At 38.0% G+C, this 13195-nt stretch overlaps 1 protein-coding gene across 1 annotated transcript; it reads left to right on the top strand.

The window, feature by feature from the left end:
• The first annotated feature begins 262 nt into the window (after nt 1-262).
• On the top strand, nt 263-11985 carry LOC139146017 (serine-rich adhesin for platelets-like). The gene is made up of 5 exons (XM_070717465.1): nt 263-323; nt 711-1091; nt 7406-7563; nt 8903-9113; nt 10100-11985. Exons 1-5 carry the CDS (start codon nt 263-265, stop codon nt 10951-10953), a joined length of 1665 nt encoding a protein of 554 aa, XP_070573566.1. The 3' UTR covers nt 10954-11985.
• The last annotated feature ends 1210 nt before the right edge of the window (nt 11986-13195 follow it).

Here is a 13195-nt window from a genome sequence, read left to right as displayed (position 1 = left end):
TAAAAGCAATCGGCATTGATTGATTCTGTCGAAAAGTAACTCGGTCCTGGAGTTGTTTGATATTCAGGGCTTATCCTAAAATCGATAACTCAAGAATAATAGAAGACAAGTTTGTGGTTTGATTTCTGCCGGAAAAAAGAGAGATTATTTTCATTGAAGTAGGGCAACAGTTTTTAATCGATGAACACAAATAGCAGTGAACGGTAGGAAACGTTCGGGTATGATTTAATTGCATGATTGGTTCCGTAAACACCGGGACGCTATGCACGTACATCTGCTGTACGTAATCTTTTGGCAGGCTTGCTTTCTTAAAGAACTGTCAGGTAAGTACAAATTTTCAGAACGTTGGATTGCAGTAGATACTAGTTTCTCTCTCTCTCTCTCTCTCTCTCTCTCTCTCTCTCTCTCTCTCTCTCTCTACAATCCGTTTTATTCAGTAACTTCGCATGCTTACACTATTCGTCTCTTTTACATTTTAGAGTTGCATTCGAAAACTTCTCTCCCTCTTTCCGAATGGGTTCCCAGCTGAAGCATACGAGGGCCACGGGGAATCTCTCTCTCTCTCTCTCTCTCTCTCTCTCTCTCTCTCTCTCTCTCATTTAATGTAAAACGAAATTGTAAAGGAGTGTCAAACAACCTTAACACGTGCAACTGAACTGTTTTGAGAATTCGGAAAGACGACTCAGAAGGTCACATGTGAGTTATTTCAGGTCTGTGTTTACCTGGGCACCACTCTTACATTGATTCGTGCTACGAGTTCATTGTCAACAATGCACAGACCTGGGAAGATGCCAGGGACACGTGCCAACAGCAAGGGGGATACCTGATCCAGGTGAATGACCAATCCGAGCATGACTTCTTACTTCAAGCCATCGCAACGGACAACCATGAGTCTAACTTCTGGGTCGGCGCGCATGGTCAGAACAACTACTGGATTGATGATACGCAACCCGTGTACACAAAGTGGTACGGCGGTTCTGAACCTTATCGCCCGTACGGATGTGTTTTCACACCCAGTTTCATCTCTCAGTGGAAGATCGGCTCATGCACCGGTAGTTATAAGTATATCTGTGAAAGAGATGGTGGCTCTGGTAAGTTCTTTTTGCCTTGAAAATCTTGAAATATAGTTCAAAAGGAATGCAGTGATGGGTCTGTGCATTTGATTTCTGTCAACTTAGCGTGTGGAGTACGAAAAAGAAAGTTAGAGATACCGGATACAATCAAATGGCACGCAGAATGCCAATGCTATCAAGAAATCAATCCACAAAACTATTGAGTACACAATGTGCGATTCACGACTACTTCTCACTGGTCCTGAATCTTGTCACATGATAGATGTAAGCATAGATGGTCGAAGTGGCTTCTAGCTCGTTACGGTTATAGACTTACGTCTGTTGTCATTCCAAAATAAAACTGTAACGGGTCATTTCAATCGTATTCCACTGTTTTGGTTAGCAGAGTTCCAAAATAGGAAATTTTCACTTTTGCCCTTGTCCAAATTTCCAACTTTCATGAACGCAGACAGGCAATCGGGTCCTTTGACTGATTTGAGGTGTTAAAAGTATGGTTTCATAATTCCAAGTTGCCAAAAGAGAAAAAAAGCTTATGTGTGCCATTTTCCGACTAAGAACACGACAAAGGCTTTGCAAGATTGCGTGTTGATGGTCGCGTTAGCTTTCCAGTGTCATTTAACTGATACAGGTTTTCCAAGATATCACCTCAGGGACTGGACACAAATTACAGGGGGGGGGGGGTGGGCCGGTGTTTTTTGGGGGTGGGTCGCCATTTTTCGCGCAAGCATTTTTGAAGGGTCATAAAATTTTGTGCAAGCCTATGGGGGAGGGTCACCTTTTTTTATGCATCAAAGCTGAAATTGCATGTGCACGTATTAAAGAATATGGAATACTGAAAAAAGAAAACATACCTCCTGGCACTTTCATTTTCTGTCATTTCCATTTTCGGCGCGCCCTTCGGGCGCAAGTTTAAGGGTATAATAAGTAAATTAAATGTATTGATGATCCAAGCAGCCACATTGATTTAAGTTGTCATGATTTCTACTTATCCAACTCCTCTATTGTACATATAACCTGTCCCCTATAATGACGCTTTAAATAACAATTTGGGAGATCACTTATTTGATATCATTCTCCCATTGACAATACATTGGGGTAGGTCGGTGTCAAATGTTCATGAAACTGTATGTACATTTTTCATTTTTTGAGGACATTGACAGAATACAAACTAATCAGAATAGTGCAAAATATCATCAATAACAACTGGAAGCTTCAGGTCGAACAACTTTTGAATAACAATTTAGGATCAGATAACCTATGAGTTATTTGTAGTTTCCTCTTAGCCTACAATGTATAGTGAATCAACATTTCGGTGAAATTCCAAAATCAAATTTCTTGCACAACCATGGACTTGAAACCACTCTAGTCTAATCATGAACATTAATACTAATAATTAGGTGTACATAAATGCACAGATTTACTAGTTTTGTATTGGTAAAAAATATTCATAGTTTCATCATAGGTTGCCATGCGTAATGAATGGACATTTCAGTGAAATTCCAAAATCAAATTTCTTGCACAACCATTGACTTGAAACCACTGTAGTCTAGTCATGAACATTAATACTAATAATTAGATGTACATAAATGCACAGATTTACCTAGTTTTGTATTGGTAAAAAAATATTCATAGTTTCATCATAGGTTGCCATGCGTAATGAATGGACATTTCAGTGAAATTCCAAAATCAAATTTCTTGCACAACCATAGACTTGAAACCACTGTAGTCTAGTCATGAACATTAATACTAATAATTAGATGTACATAAATGCACAGATTTACCTAGTTTTGTATTGGTAAAAAAATATTCATAGTTTCATCATAGGTTGCCATGCGTAATGAATGGACATTTCAGTGAAATTCCAAAAACAAATTTCTTGCACAACCATAGACTTGAAACCACTGTAGTCTAGTCATGAACATTTATACTAATAATTAGATGTACATAAATGCACAGATTTACCTAGTTTTGTATTGGAAAAAAAATATTCATAGTTTCATCATAGGCCTGCCATGCATAGCGAATGGACATTTCAGTGAAATTCCAAAAACAAATTTCTTGCACAACCATAGACTTGAAACCACTGTAGTCTAGTCATGAACATTAATACTAATAATTAGGTGTACATAAATGCACAGATTTACTAGTTTTGTATTGGTAAAAAAATATTCATAGTTTCATCATAGGCTGCAATGCATAGTGAATGGACATTTCACTGAAATTCCAAAAACAAATTTCTTGCACAACCATAGACTTGAAACCACTGTAGTCTAGTCATGAACATTAATACTAATAATTAGGTGTACATAAATGCACAGATTTATCTAGTTTTGTATTGGAAAAATAATATTCATAGTTTCATCATAGGCTGCCATGCACAGTGAATGGACATTTCAGTGAAATTCCAAAATCAAATTTCTTGCACAACCATTGACTTGAAACCACTGTAGTCTAGTCATGAACATTAATACTAATAATTAGGTGTACATAAATGCACAGATTTACTTAGTTTTGTATTAAAAAAAAATATTCATAGTTTCATCATAGGCTGCAATGTATAGTGAATGGACATTTCAGTGAAATTCCAAAAACAAATTTCTTGCACAACCATAGACTTGAAACCACTGTAGTCTAGTCATGAACATTAATACTAATAATTAGGTGTACATAAATGCACAGATTTACCTAGTTTTGTATTGGTAAAAAAATATTCATAGTTTCATCATAGGCTGCCATGCATAGTGAATCGACATTATCGATGAAATCTAAAAATTACATTTTTTGTAAATGCATGCACTTTTTATCTGCCACTTCAAGCAAAGTACATTTACATGAATTATCACACACATATGATTTGATATTTTTTGGACAAAGTGTTATATCGGCCGCATTTTGCCTTCCTTTTGGGAGGGGACTTCAAAAGTATAGCAAGTCAGAAGCAGGTCTTGAACGCATTGCGGGTTTGTTTGGGGGGTATTGAGTAACAGGGGAGGGTCACTTAATTTCATGCACGGATAAGGGGAGGGTCACTAATTTTTGTGCATGAACTTTTGAAGGGTCATTATTTTTGACGCAGCGGTGTTTCGAAAAACACCGGCCCACCCCCACCCCCCCCTGTAATTTATGTCCCGTCCCTCATCGGTATGGAACAGCAAGTTTTGTTATTTGCCTGTGTCTGTGTCTGTGTCCGATAGTTTTGAAATCTGTATTATATATCATCCCTCAGTGAAGCACTGTTTTTGACATTTTCTCTGAATGTAGATTTTCGCCTATAAACCAGAATGATTCATTGTTTACACACACTGTATACAAAGTGGGAAATTAGTTAAGGTAGTATGCACCTCGAAAGTGAAAGACTTACACTTTTGCTCAAACTTTCCTCAATGAAACTTTCAGCTATGCTCCTACTAAACCAAGAATAATTAAAGCTGCAAGCAACCTTGGTGGCGCCCATGGCAGCGATCAGCAATTGATAAGTACAAGTAGACATGCAGATAAGTCAAGGTGTTTCCATGTTGCATTGTCTAAAATATGCTGAATTAGGTCAAAGATGAATGACATGATAGCAAAGCTTAAATTTCGGTTCAACCAGAGTATTGGTTTCAGAGAAGAAGATTTTTAAAGATTAAATCACGATTTTTGCAAAATCCAATATGCGGCCAAATCACGTGACCGATCAAAACGCCTTTCGCAAACTTGAAAGAGATCACACTTAAGATGTTACATGTAAAATTTCAGTCGTATTGGTGTGTTGGTTCTGGAGAAGAAGATTTTTAAAAATTAAATCACGATTTTCGCAAAATCCAATATGGCGGCCAAATCACGTGACCGATCAAAACGCCTTTCGCAAACTTGAAAGAGATCGCACTTAACATGTAACATGTAAAATTTCAGTTGAAACGGTGTGTTGGTTCTGGAGAAGAAGATTTTTAAAGATTAAATCACGATTTTCGCAAAATCGAATATGGCGGCCAAACCACGTGACCGATCCAAACACCTTTCGCAAACTTGAAAGAGATGTTACATGTAAAATTTCAGTTGAATCGATGTGTTGGTTCTGGAGAAGAAGATTTTTAAAGATTAAATCACGATTTTCGCAAAATCCAATATGGCGGCCAAGGTCACGTGACCGCTAAGAATTTTATTGGTCAAGTTTAAAGGGCAAAGTGCAAGCATGCCACACATCAAATTTGGTGATGATTTGCCCTGTGGTTTTTGAGTAGTATATATTATTGCCTGAATACATGGGTGTATGTGCCCGAGAGCAGGTGACAATTTGCCCGACGCCAGGAGGGCAAATTGTCTCCTGCTGCGAGGGCACATAAACCCATGTATTCAGGCAATAATATTTTAATTACATGCCTCTTCACAGTTAACGTTACATGACATTTAGTTACATGCAGGGCATTTGCAAACAATTTTACCATTATCGAGCAGCATCAAACAGATTTTAACGAAAGTCAAAATAGCAGTGCGCGCACTGATATTTTACATCTAGCGTTAAGCGTCTACTTTGACATCGAAAACGTCGAAGGGCTTCACCGGACCGGGTAACTATGGAAACCGGTCAGTACATCGTTTACACGCCCGCTAACTCCCCGGATGTTTCTATTCGAATCAATGCACATATTTGCACTAACGCCGAGGCATGTAATAATAGTGATTTACAGATTTTTATGAAATCCAATATGGCCGCCAGGTCACGTGACTAATTAAAATTCAAGGTTAGGTGCACCACTTCTCATTAGCCCTGACCACTCTGCAAAGTTTGGGAACTGTGCACGGAGTGGTTTTCCAGATCTAGGCTGGCAAAGAATTGACGGAAGAAGAAGCGGAAAAACCCCAATGAAACCAATAGTGGCCCAGCCGATAGGCCCTAAAAATCGGGTGTCACCGTGCAAATTTTGGTATTAGAGAAACAAATAACTCAAGATTTACCGATATTTAAAATTCAAAATGGCCGCCATCCCTAAATAAAATTTTCATTTTTCGAATAACTAAGCCGGTGAAAAGTTTTCTTACACCAAGAGCTTTAAAATGGACTCCCACAAGTGGTATATCAGAAGAGAATTGTGGAAGTTTGAGAGTCAGAATATCTGTCCCCGGGACGCGATCTACCTTAAAGCCGCACTTTTCAATCCCAGGTTCTCGCATTAGTGGAGTTCTCCTCCCATGCAGTCAAACACTTGGCCTGTAAGATATTTGATTTCTATTACATTAATTACACAAACTGATCTCAACCTTTTGTCACCTTTTGCTAATCCTGCAAACAGAGTTTATACAAACGTTTGATTGACGGTCGGTTCAAATCGCCAACAGTCATTGATTCCCCACCACAAACGCTCGAATTTCCTAAAAAATGGTCTTCAAGTCGCGTTAGATTTTGAACCTAACCACAGAGTTCGATCGGCAGCAACTTCGCGCTGACCGCTTAGCAGTCTGTCTGCTTTTTTGCGGACGGGGAAAACTAAAAAGTGGCATTTTCTGGAGCGTGTGCCCGCGTGTTGCCTGTTTGGTGTCCACTTACACCACAGGGGCTCAGAAGTGGCTATATAAGTCAATATTACAGCGTTTTTCTTTCTTATTCAATGTTAAAAATAAACTAGCTGAAGAGCACAACACTTGTGTAGCTGTCTTTTGTGTAGCTTGTATTGGCATATATAGTGCGCCCTCAATAGGGAGTGTGATCATATGTAAATGCGACCTTTAGTTCCGTGACCTCTAGCCATGCCTACTTCCTGTCCTCGCTATGCTCACTGTACTAATAAATTAGTACAGTAAACACACCGACGTAAGTAAACACAGCGACGTCTGAACGCATGGCCGGCCATATGGAGAGGGAAGTCACGGAACTAAAGGTCGCATTTACATATGATCACACTCCCTATTGAGGGCGCACTATATATGCCAATACAAGCTACACAAAAGACAGCTACACAAGTGTTGTGCTCTTCAGCTAGTTTATTTTTAACATTGAATAAGAAAGAAAAACGCTGTAATATTGACTTATATAGCCACTTCTGAGCCCCTGTGCTTACACAATGAACGCCGCCATAGCTTCGCGTCCTTTTGTCTTCTAATTTATCGGCGTGTGGACAAAGGCAACCCATTGCTGGGTGATTCAGACCGAAATGCTGTCCAAAGTCAACATGGTTGCCAGTTTTCCTCACACCATTTATTCTGAATCCGAAATTTCTTGCAGACCTTTTGCGGGAGCAAACACTCAAACGTTCTCTCACAAGATTAAACCCTCTCAAGTTTACTGTCTATTTGATCTTACGGCGGTAAATCTTTAAGTTGACATTTTTTGAATATTTTCCATCTAATATCAGGCTGTTTAAATAATGAACATGAGTTCAATGGAAAGTGTTATAAGCAAGGTTCTACATCTGAGGACTGGGAGAGCGCAAAGATGAAATGCCAAAACCTCGGAGGAAACCTATTGATCATTGACAGTGAAGATGAACAGAATTATTTTGCTGGTGGAAAGGTAAACGGAGAAAAATATTTCAAAATTACATGTATAAATTATTGCCTCGGCTTTGTCTGCATAGAGACGGGCCTTCATTCATTCATTAAAGGGAAACCTTTCGGAACTGCACCTGTGCAAGTTTATTGTTTACAAACAATGTATTTCGAGCACGATATCTAGATGCATCTCATCATCATAGCTGCAACATTTAAATTATACGATGTAGATTATGACAGACATGTTTAAACTTTCACCATCGTACCTTGGATACAGTGTTTACATAGATCGTGTGGCTCCCATACGACCTTTGAGCGCAGTTCCGACGGCTGTATCCCTTTAAATGTACAAGGAGGTGCTTTTCTTACAATATTAGATATGCTAGTTTTCGCAGTTTTGAATAAATGAGCGACATCCTCAACACAAGCGGATAGTGATGTTTCTCATTTTCATCCGACCTTGTTTATGGTTCCGTGGTCTCTGTACATGTGCATATGATCGAATGCTCGTAAAAGTAAGTAAGTAAGTAAGTAAGTAAGTAAGTAAGTAAGTAAGTAAGTAAGTAAGTAAGCAAGCAAGCAAGCCAGTCAGTCAGTCAGTCAGTCAGTCAGTCAAGTAAGTAAATAAGCAAGTAAGTAAGTAAGTAGGTAGGTAAGTAGGTAGGTGGATACGTAAGTAGGTAGGTAGATAGGCTAGCAAGCAAATAAGCGAGAAAGTAAAACAAAGAGAAGCTAGGTGATAAAGTGAGTAAATGAGCGAATGAGAAGGCAGGTTGGTTGACTTGGATGTGTATAATTATGCGATTCGTATTCACATTGATTAACAAGTAAAGTGTAAATTAAAGTCTTCCTGTATGACTTCGTATGACTTCGTAAGTCTTGGCATTCGCGTAGATGACTATATTTAACTACGCATGCGTGTTCTGTCTGTTCTACACGCGAGATTGCAATAAACCGATATTCATCAACTCTGTCACTCAATGTAAACATGGAGGTCTTTTTACCTCACATGATGTAATCAATCACCTATCCACAATTACCCACTAACAATCTTGCCGTCATTCATGCTTACGTTCATGTGACCACATTTGACCATCATGATTTTACGTCACATAGTGGCGTTCCTGATCACCAGTTTATTTTGTACAACACGATTGGAACTAATTTGGGATAATTGGATGGTGAAGTAATGTCGGTTTCTGCTGCAAATGTAGGCTTATCTGCTTTTCTTTTTTTCATGAGTAATTTGTAATATTGCAACAATCAGCTATAGGTCATCTAACACTTTTGAGAAATTTGAAAAATACGCAGATCCAATTATCCCAAATTAGTTCCAATCGTGTTTTACCCATTTATTTCAGAGTGCAATCCCAAAGTACTGGCTTGGTATGAATGATAGAGGATTCAAATGGACCGACGGGTCTTACACGGTTTACGCCTCGTGGAACGAAGGGTCCAATGAACCAAACGGGGATGGCCCATGCGTCGAAATGAGTGTAAATATGGGGTACAATTGGAACGACTGTGGATGTACGCATATTCAAAACTTTATTTGCGAATATGATAGTTTTGGTAAGGCGATCCGTACACTAGTTTTTTTATTGTCTTTCATCTTGCAAGTTTCGCCTTTTTCTATTCTTCTATCTGTATAATCGACCAAATTAGGAGAAATATTTCTCTGTTTTTTATGTCATTATTTTATACTTGTTTATATATATATATATACAAACAAACAATATATATATATATATATATATATATATATATATATATATATAAATATTATATATATATATATATATATATATATATATATATATATATATATATATATATATATATTTATATATTTTTTGTTTGCTTGTCTCTTACTTCATATGCTCACCACAGAACTTTGAGCCGTGTTATTCAGATGCTCATCACGACTTGTGATGTACACAAGAACACGTCCATTTAAGCCCAGGCTTCGAATTTGATCTTGACAATATGCTGGCATATATTTCATGTTTTGAAGTCTATGTAACGCTATTAATTGTTTGACACTCATGGAGCTACACTGTACCAACAAAAACATCTTAAGTGACTGCGACAACGTCATAAAATGTGGGGTGAAGCAGAAAATTGGTTCATACTTTTAAAATGTGCATCATTCGAAGGGGTTACACCTCAATGTCTGAAATGTGTTCACTTTAAACGTGGAGTGCCTTGTCTAAGTAAGCGTAAGTTGGCAAACAAGAAAATACAAAGAGTGGTCTGAAAAAACGGACATTTCGAGAAAAGACAAAATGTCAGTAATGTGATTTAAATATAACAATTAGTTCAAAGATCCTTAACCTTAATTATTTTCCCGCAGGACAAATCATGATCACAAACAGCGCCCTAGCCACATATATCTCTTACATAGAAATAAAATCCCAGAAACCAAATGAAATGAATAAACACAATATTTCGATTTTTATCTTGAAGTATATTTTTTGTCTTTAATTGTTGTTAAGCTGTTTTTAAATAACACATGCATTTTCTTGTTGGAAAAATAATAAATGTTTTTCAAATTTCAGAAACAACGACAATGTCAACCACTACCACACAGACAACTCGCCCAACCACTAGCCGATCAACGACCAGTGAACCAACAACTAGCCAATCAACGACCAGTGAACCAACAACTAGCCAATCAACGACCAGTGAACCAACAACTAGCCAATCAACGACCAGTGAACCAACAACTAGCCAATCAACGACCAGTGAACCAACAACTAGCCAATCAACGACCAGTGAACCAACAACCAGCCAATCATCGACCAGTGAACCAACAACAAGCCAATCAACGACCAGTGAACCAACAACTAGCCAATCAACGACCATTGAACCAACAACTAGCCAATCAACGACCAGTGAACCAACAACTAGCCAATCAACGACCAGTGAACCAACAACTAGCCAATCAACGACCAGTGAACCAACAACAAGCCAATCAACGACCATTGAACCAACAACTAGCCAATCAACGACCATTGAACCAACAACAAGCCAATCAACAACTAACCAGCCAACAACTAGCCGATCAACTACCACGCAATCAACAACAAGCCTGCCGACTACATCCCAATCAACAGCGTCAACTACCGATGCATCTAGCTCGTCAACCAAAGTACTTTATAATACCTTTGTCCTAATCGAAGACAAGTTTACATTGATGACAGACTCTTTTCCAATCTTCAACACTGCCATAGATGAGAATACGCCGATCGAGTGCGCAATGCTGTGTGCGACAATGGAACAGTGCGGTAGCTTTGCATTTCTGCCTCAACTAACCATCTCTGTGTGTGAACTATATGACGGCATGTCAAGTGGTTCCGGTCTACTTAACATGCCAGGAACACTGTTCTTTCAACGGCTAGATGCTGTTTGATTCGTCATCGAAGATAAAGTTGTGTGATTTCTATACCAGGATGGGCTGTTTGTTGTGTTCATCGACTATCCTGTAGCCTATTTTCTCAGCTGTCAAACACTTTTGCGGTTTTTTTTTTTCTGATAAAAGATATACGTTGTATTTTACTCTGGTCCATAATATCGAATCATGCAATACTTTTTTCCAGTCACTTTGTTAAATTGTTTTTTTTCTGAGTAACATCAACACATTTGACGATCAATTTAATCAATCGTACTACCGACCAGTCTCCATGAACCTTATATTATGCACAAACAAACAGAAAGAGATCGATCTCCAAAGAAACTAATCGGAGAAAATATCGACATATTTTTGCAATTGATATGAAATTTCAAAACACTACCCAAGGATTCTCCAATTAGTCTTGCTGCTGCACGTAATCCATCGTATTTTGTATGTGCTCGAGATTGTGAGTTTTACATGTAACTGTTTCTGGTTTCAAAGAAAGGTTTAATGTTATTGTTCTTATCCTGATAATCAACTTTTCGATTCATGTCATGTACATTCACTTTCGAAAATAATTCTTGAATGAGAAATTAATAATGAAGAAATATACATACATTGTATCATATAATTCCCTTGTTGTCAGACATAATGATGATGAACGATTGTAACAGGTGAGGCAACCGCGATATTTTGAGATACGATTGTGGCATTTTTGCAGCATTTTCAGTTTGTTATTCAATAATCATTTCCTCACTTAATCTATTAAGGCTTTGAACCTTTATTGTACAGATATTTCACCGTACAATCGTTTGTTTTTGGCGAAACGTGGCGTTAGTGAGGGACTGTCTTGAGGTGAAAACACTCAATTATGTCCGCCTTATTATATCAAATACTTTGTGGTAAGCCTTTGTCGTATTCAGTCAAAGCTCCATTAGAGAATTCGATCGAATATGATAGGGCCAGATGTGAAAATATTCTTTTCATTCAAAAAGAAGTAAATATTACACTTGCATAGTGGGAATTTCAAAGAATTAAATTAAGCCTACCGAAACTTTGATTTGTGATCGTGCTGAGTATGAGAGAGAGAGAGAGAGAGAGAGAGAGAGAGAGAGAGAGAGAGAGAGAGAGAGAGAGAGAGAGAGAGAGAGAGAGAGAGAGTGTGTGTGTGTGTGTGTTTTGGATCCACAGCGATTCAATGTCCCGAGTGATTGGGGAGAGAGATAGAGTAGGGTAGTTTGTTGAGTGGAAAAGGGCTCATAAACACACTGTAGGGTATAATCCCTGCCTCACATTCTATGGCGGTTTACCTAATTTTGAATACTATATTTCAGTTACATTTTTTGAGTCACTCCACTACTGTATAGTGTTGATATGGACTTGACTTTAGCAGCTTTCCAATTTGCTTAGTGACTCTTCGTGTGGAGGAGCTATTCAAAACCGCGCTTTTGATTTGCTAACTTTATACATGATTCCTACTCCCGTTGAATAGGAGTGGTGCGGATGTTGGACCACAGGGAAGGGGGATAAACAAACAAACATGAAAAACAAAAATCAACCAAACAAACAAATAAATAAACTAAAACAAATGACCAACGAATCAAACAAAAACATAAAGTAATAGATAAATGGCAAATAAATAAACAAATAAACCAACAGAAACCCAAACACATATATAAAAAATTCCGTCAAGGACACTATGTGCTCACATTCGGTTTGAATTAGTCCATTCAAGAAATGTTTAAACCAGGAAAAAACAAGAATGACAAAAGCAAATAAGGTCTCCAACTTAGGTACTGGAGGTCATCTTTAGGAACATGCATATCAACTTCTATAGCAATGGGACAAGCAGATCCTAAATACATAAGCAAATGTCAACAACAAAAAATAGACAGAGAAGGCTTGATAAAAAGAAAAAGTGGGAGTGGGCAAAAACATGTACAAGGGATCTGGTATAAAAGTAATGCTACCTCATCAATCTTCTAGACCCTCCCCCTCCTGAATATCAAATGTTCCACCACTTGGTATTACAAAAGGCCAGCTGCACAAGATGACAGGAAATGTATTTACAACCTTGGGGATTTTTTAATTAATGCATTCCAATGTAAACAGCACTTAAGTTAGTCAAAGATAGTGAAATGCCTTCCACTGTGGGCGGTGATTACAATATCTGGAATTATCCTGGATCCAAATTTCTCATCAGTTCTTGTGTGCCTTACATAGAAAAGTTGCAAATATTTGTCTGCAATGAAAAAATTCA

The sequence above is a fragment of the Ptychodera flava genome, chromosome 12 (assembly GCF_041260155.1).
Source record: "Ptychodera flava strain L36383 chromosome 12, AS_Pfla_20210202, whole genome shotgun sequence".
NCBI classification, from domain to species: domain Eukaryota; kingdom Metazoa; phylum Hemichordata; class Enteropneusta; family Ptychoderidae; genus Ptychodera; species Ptychodera flava.
Note: the sequence above shows the minus strand (reverse complement) of the source record. Positions and strands in the feature narration are given on the sequence as shown.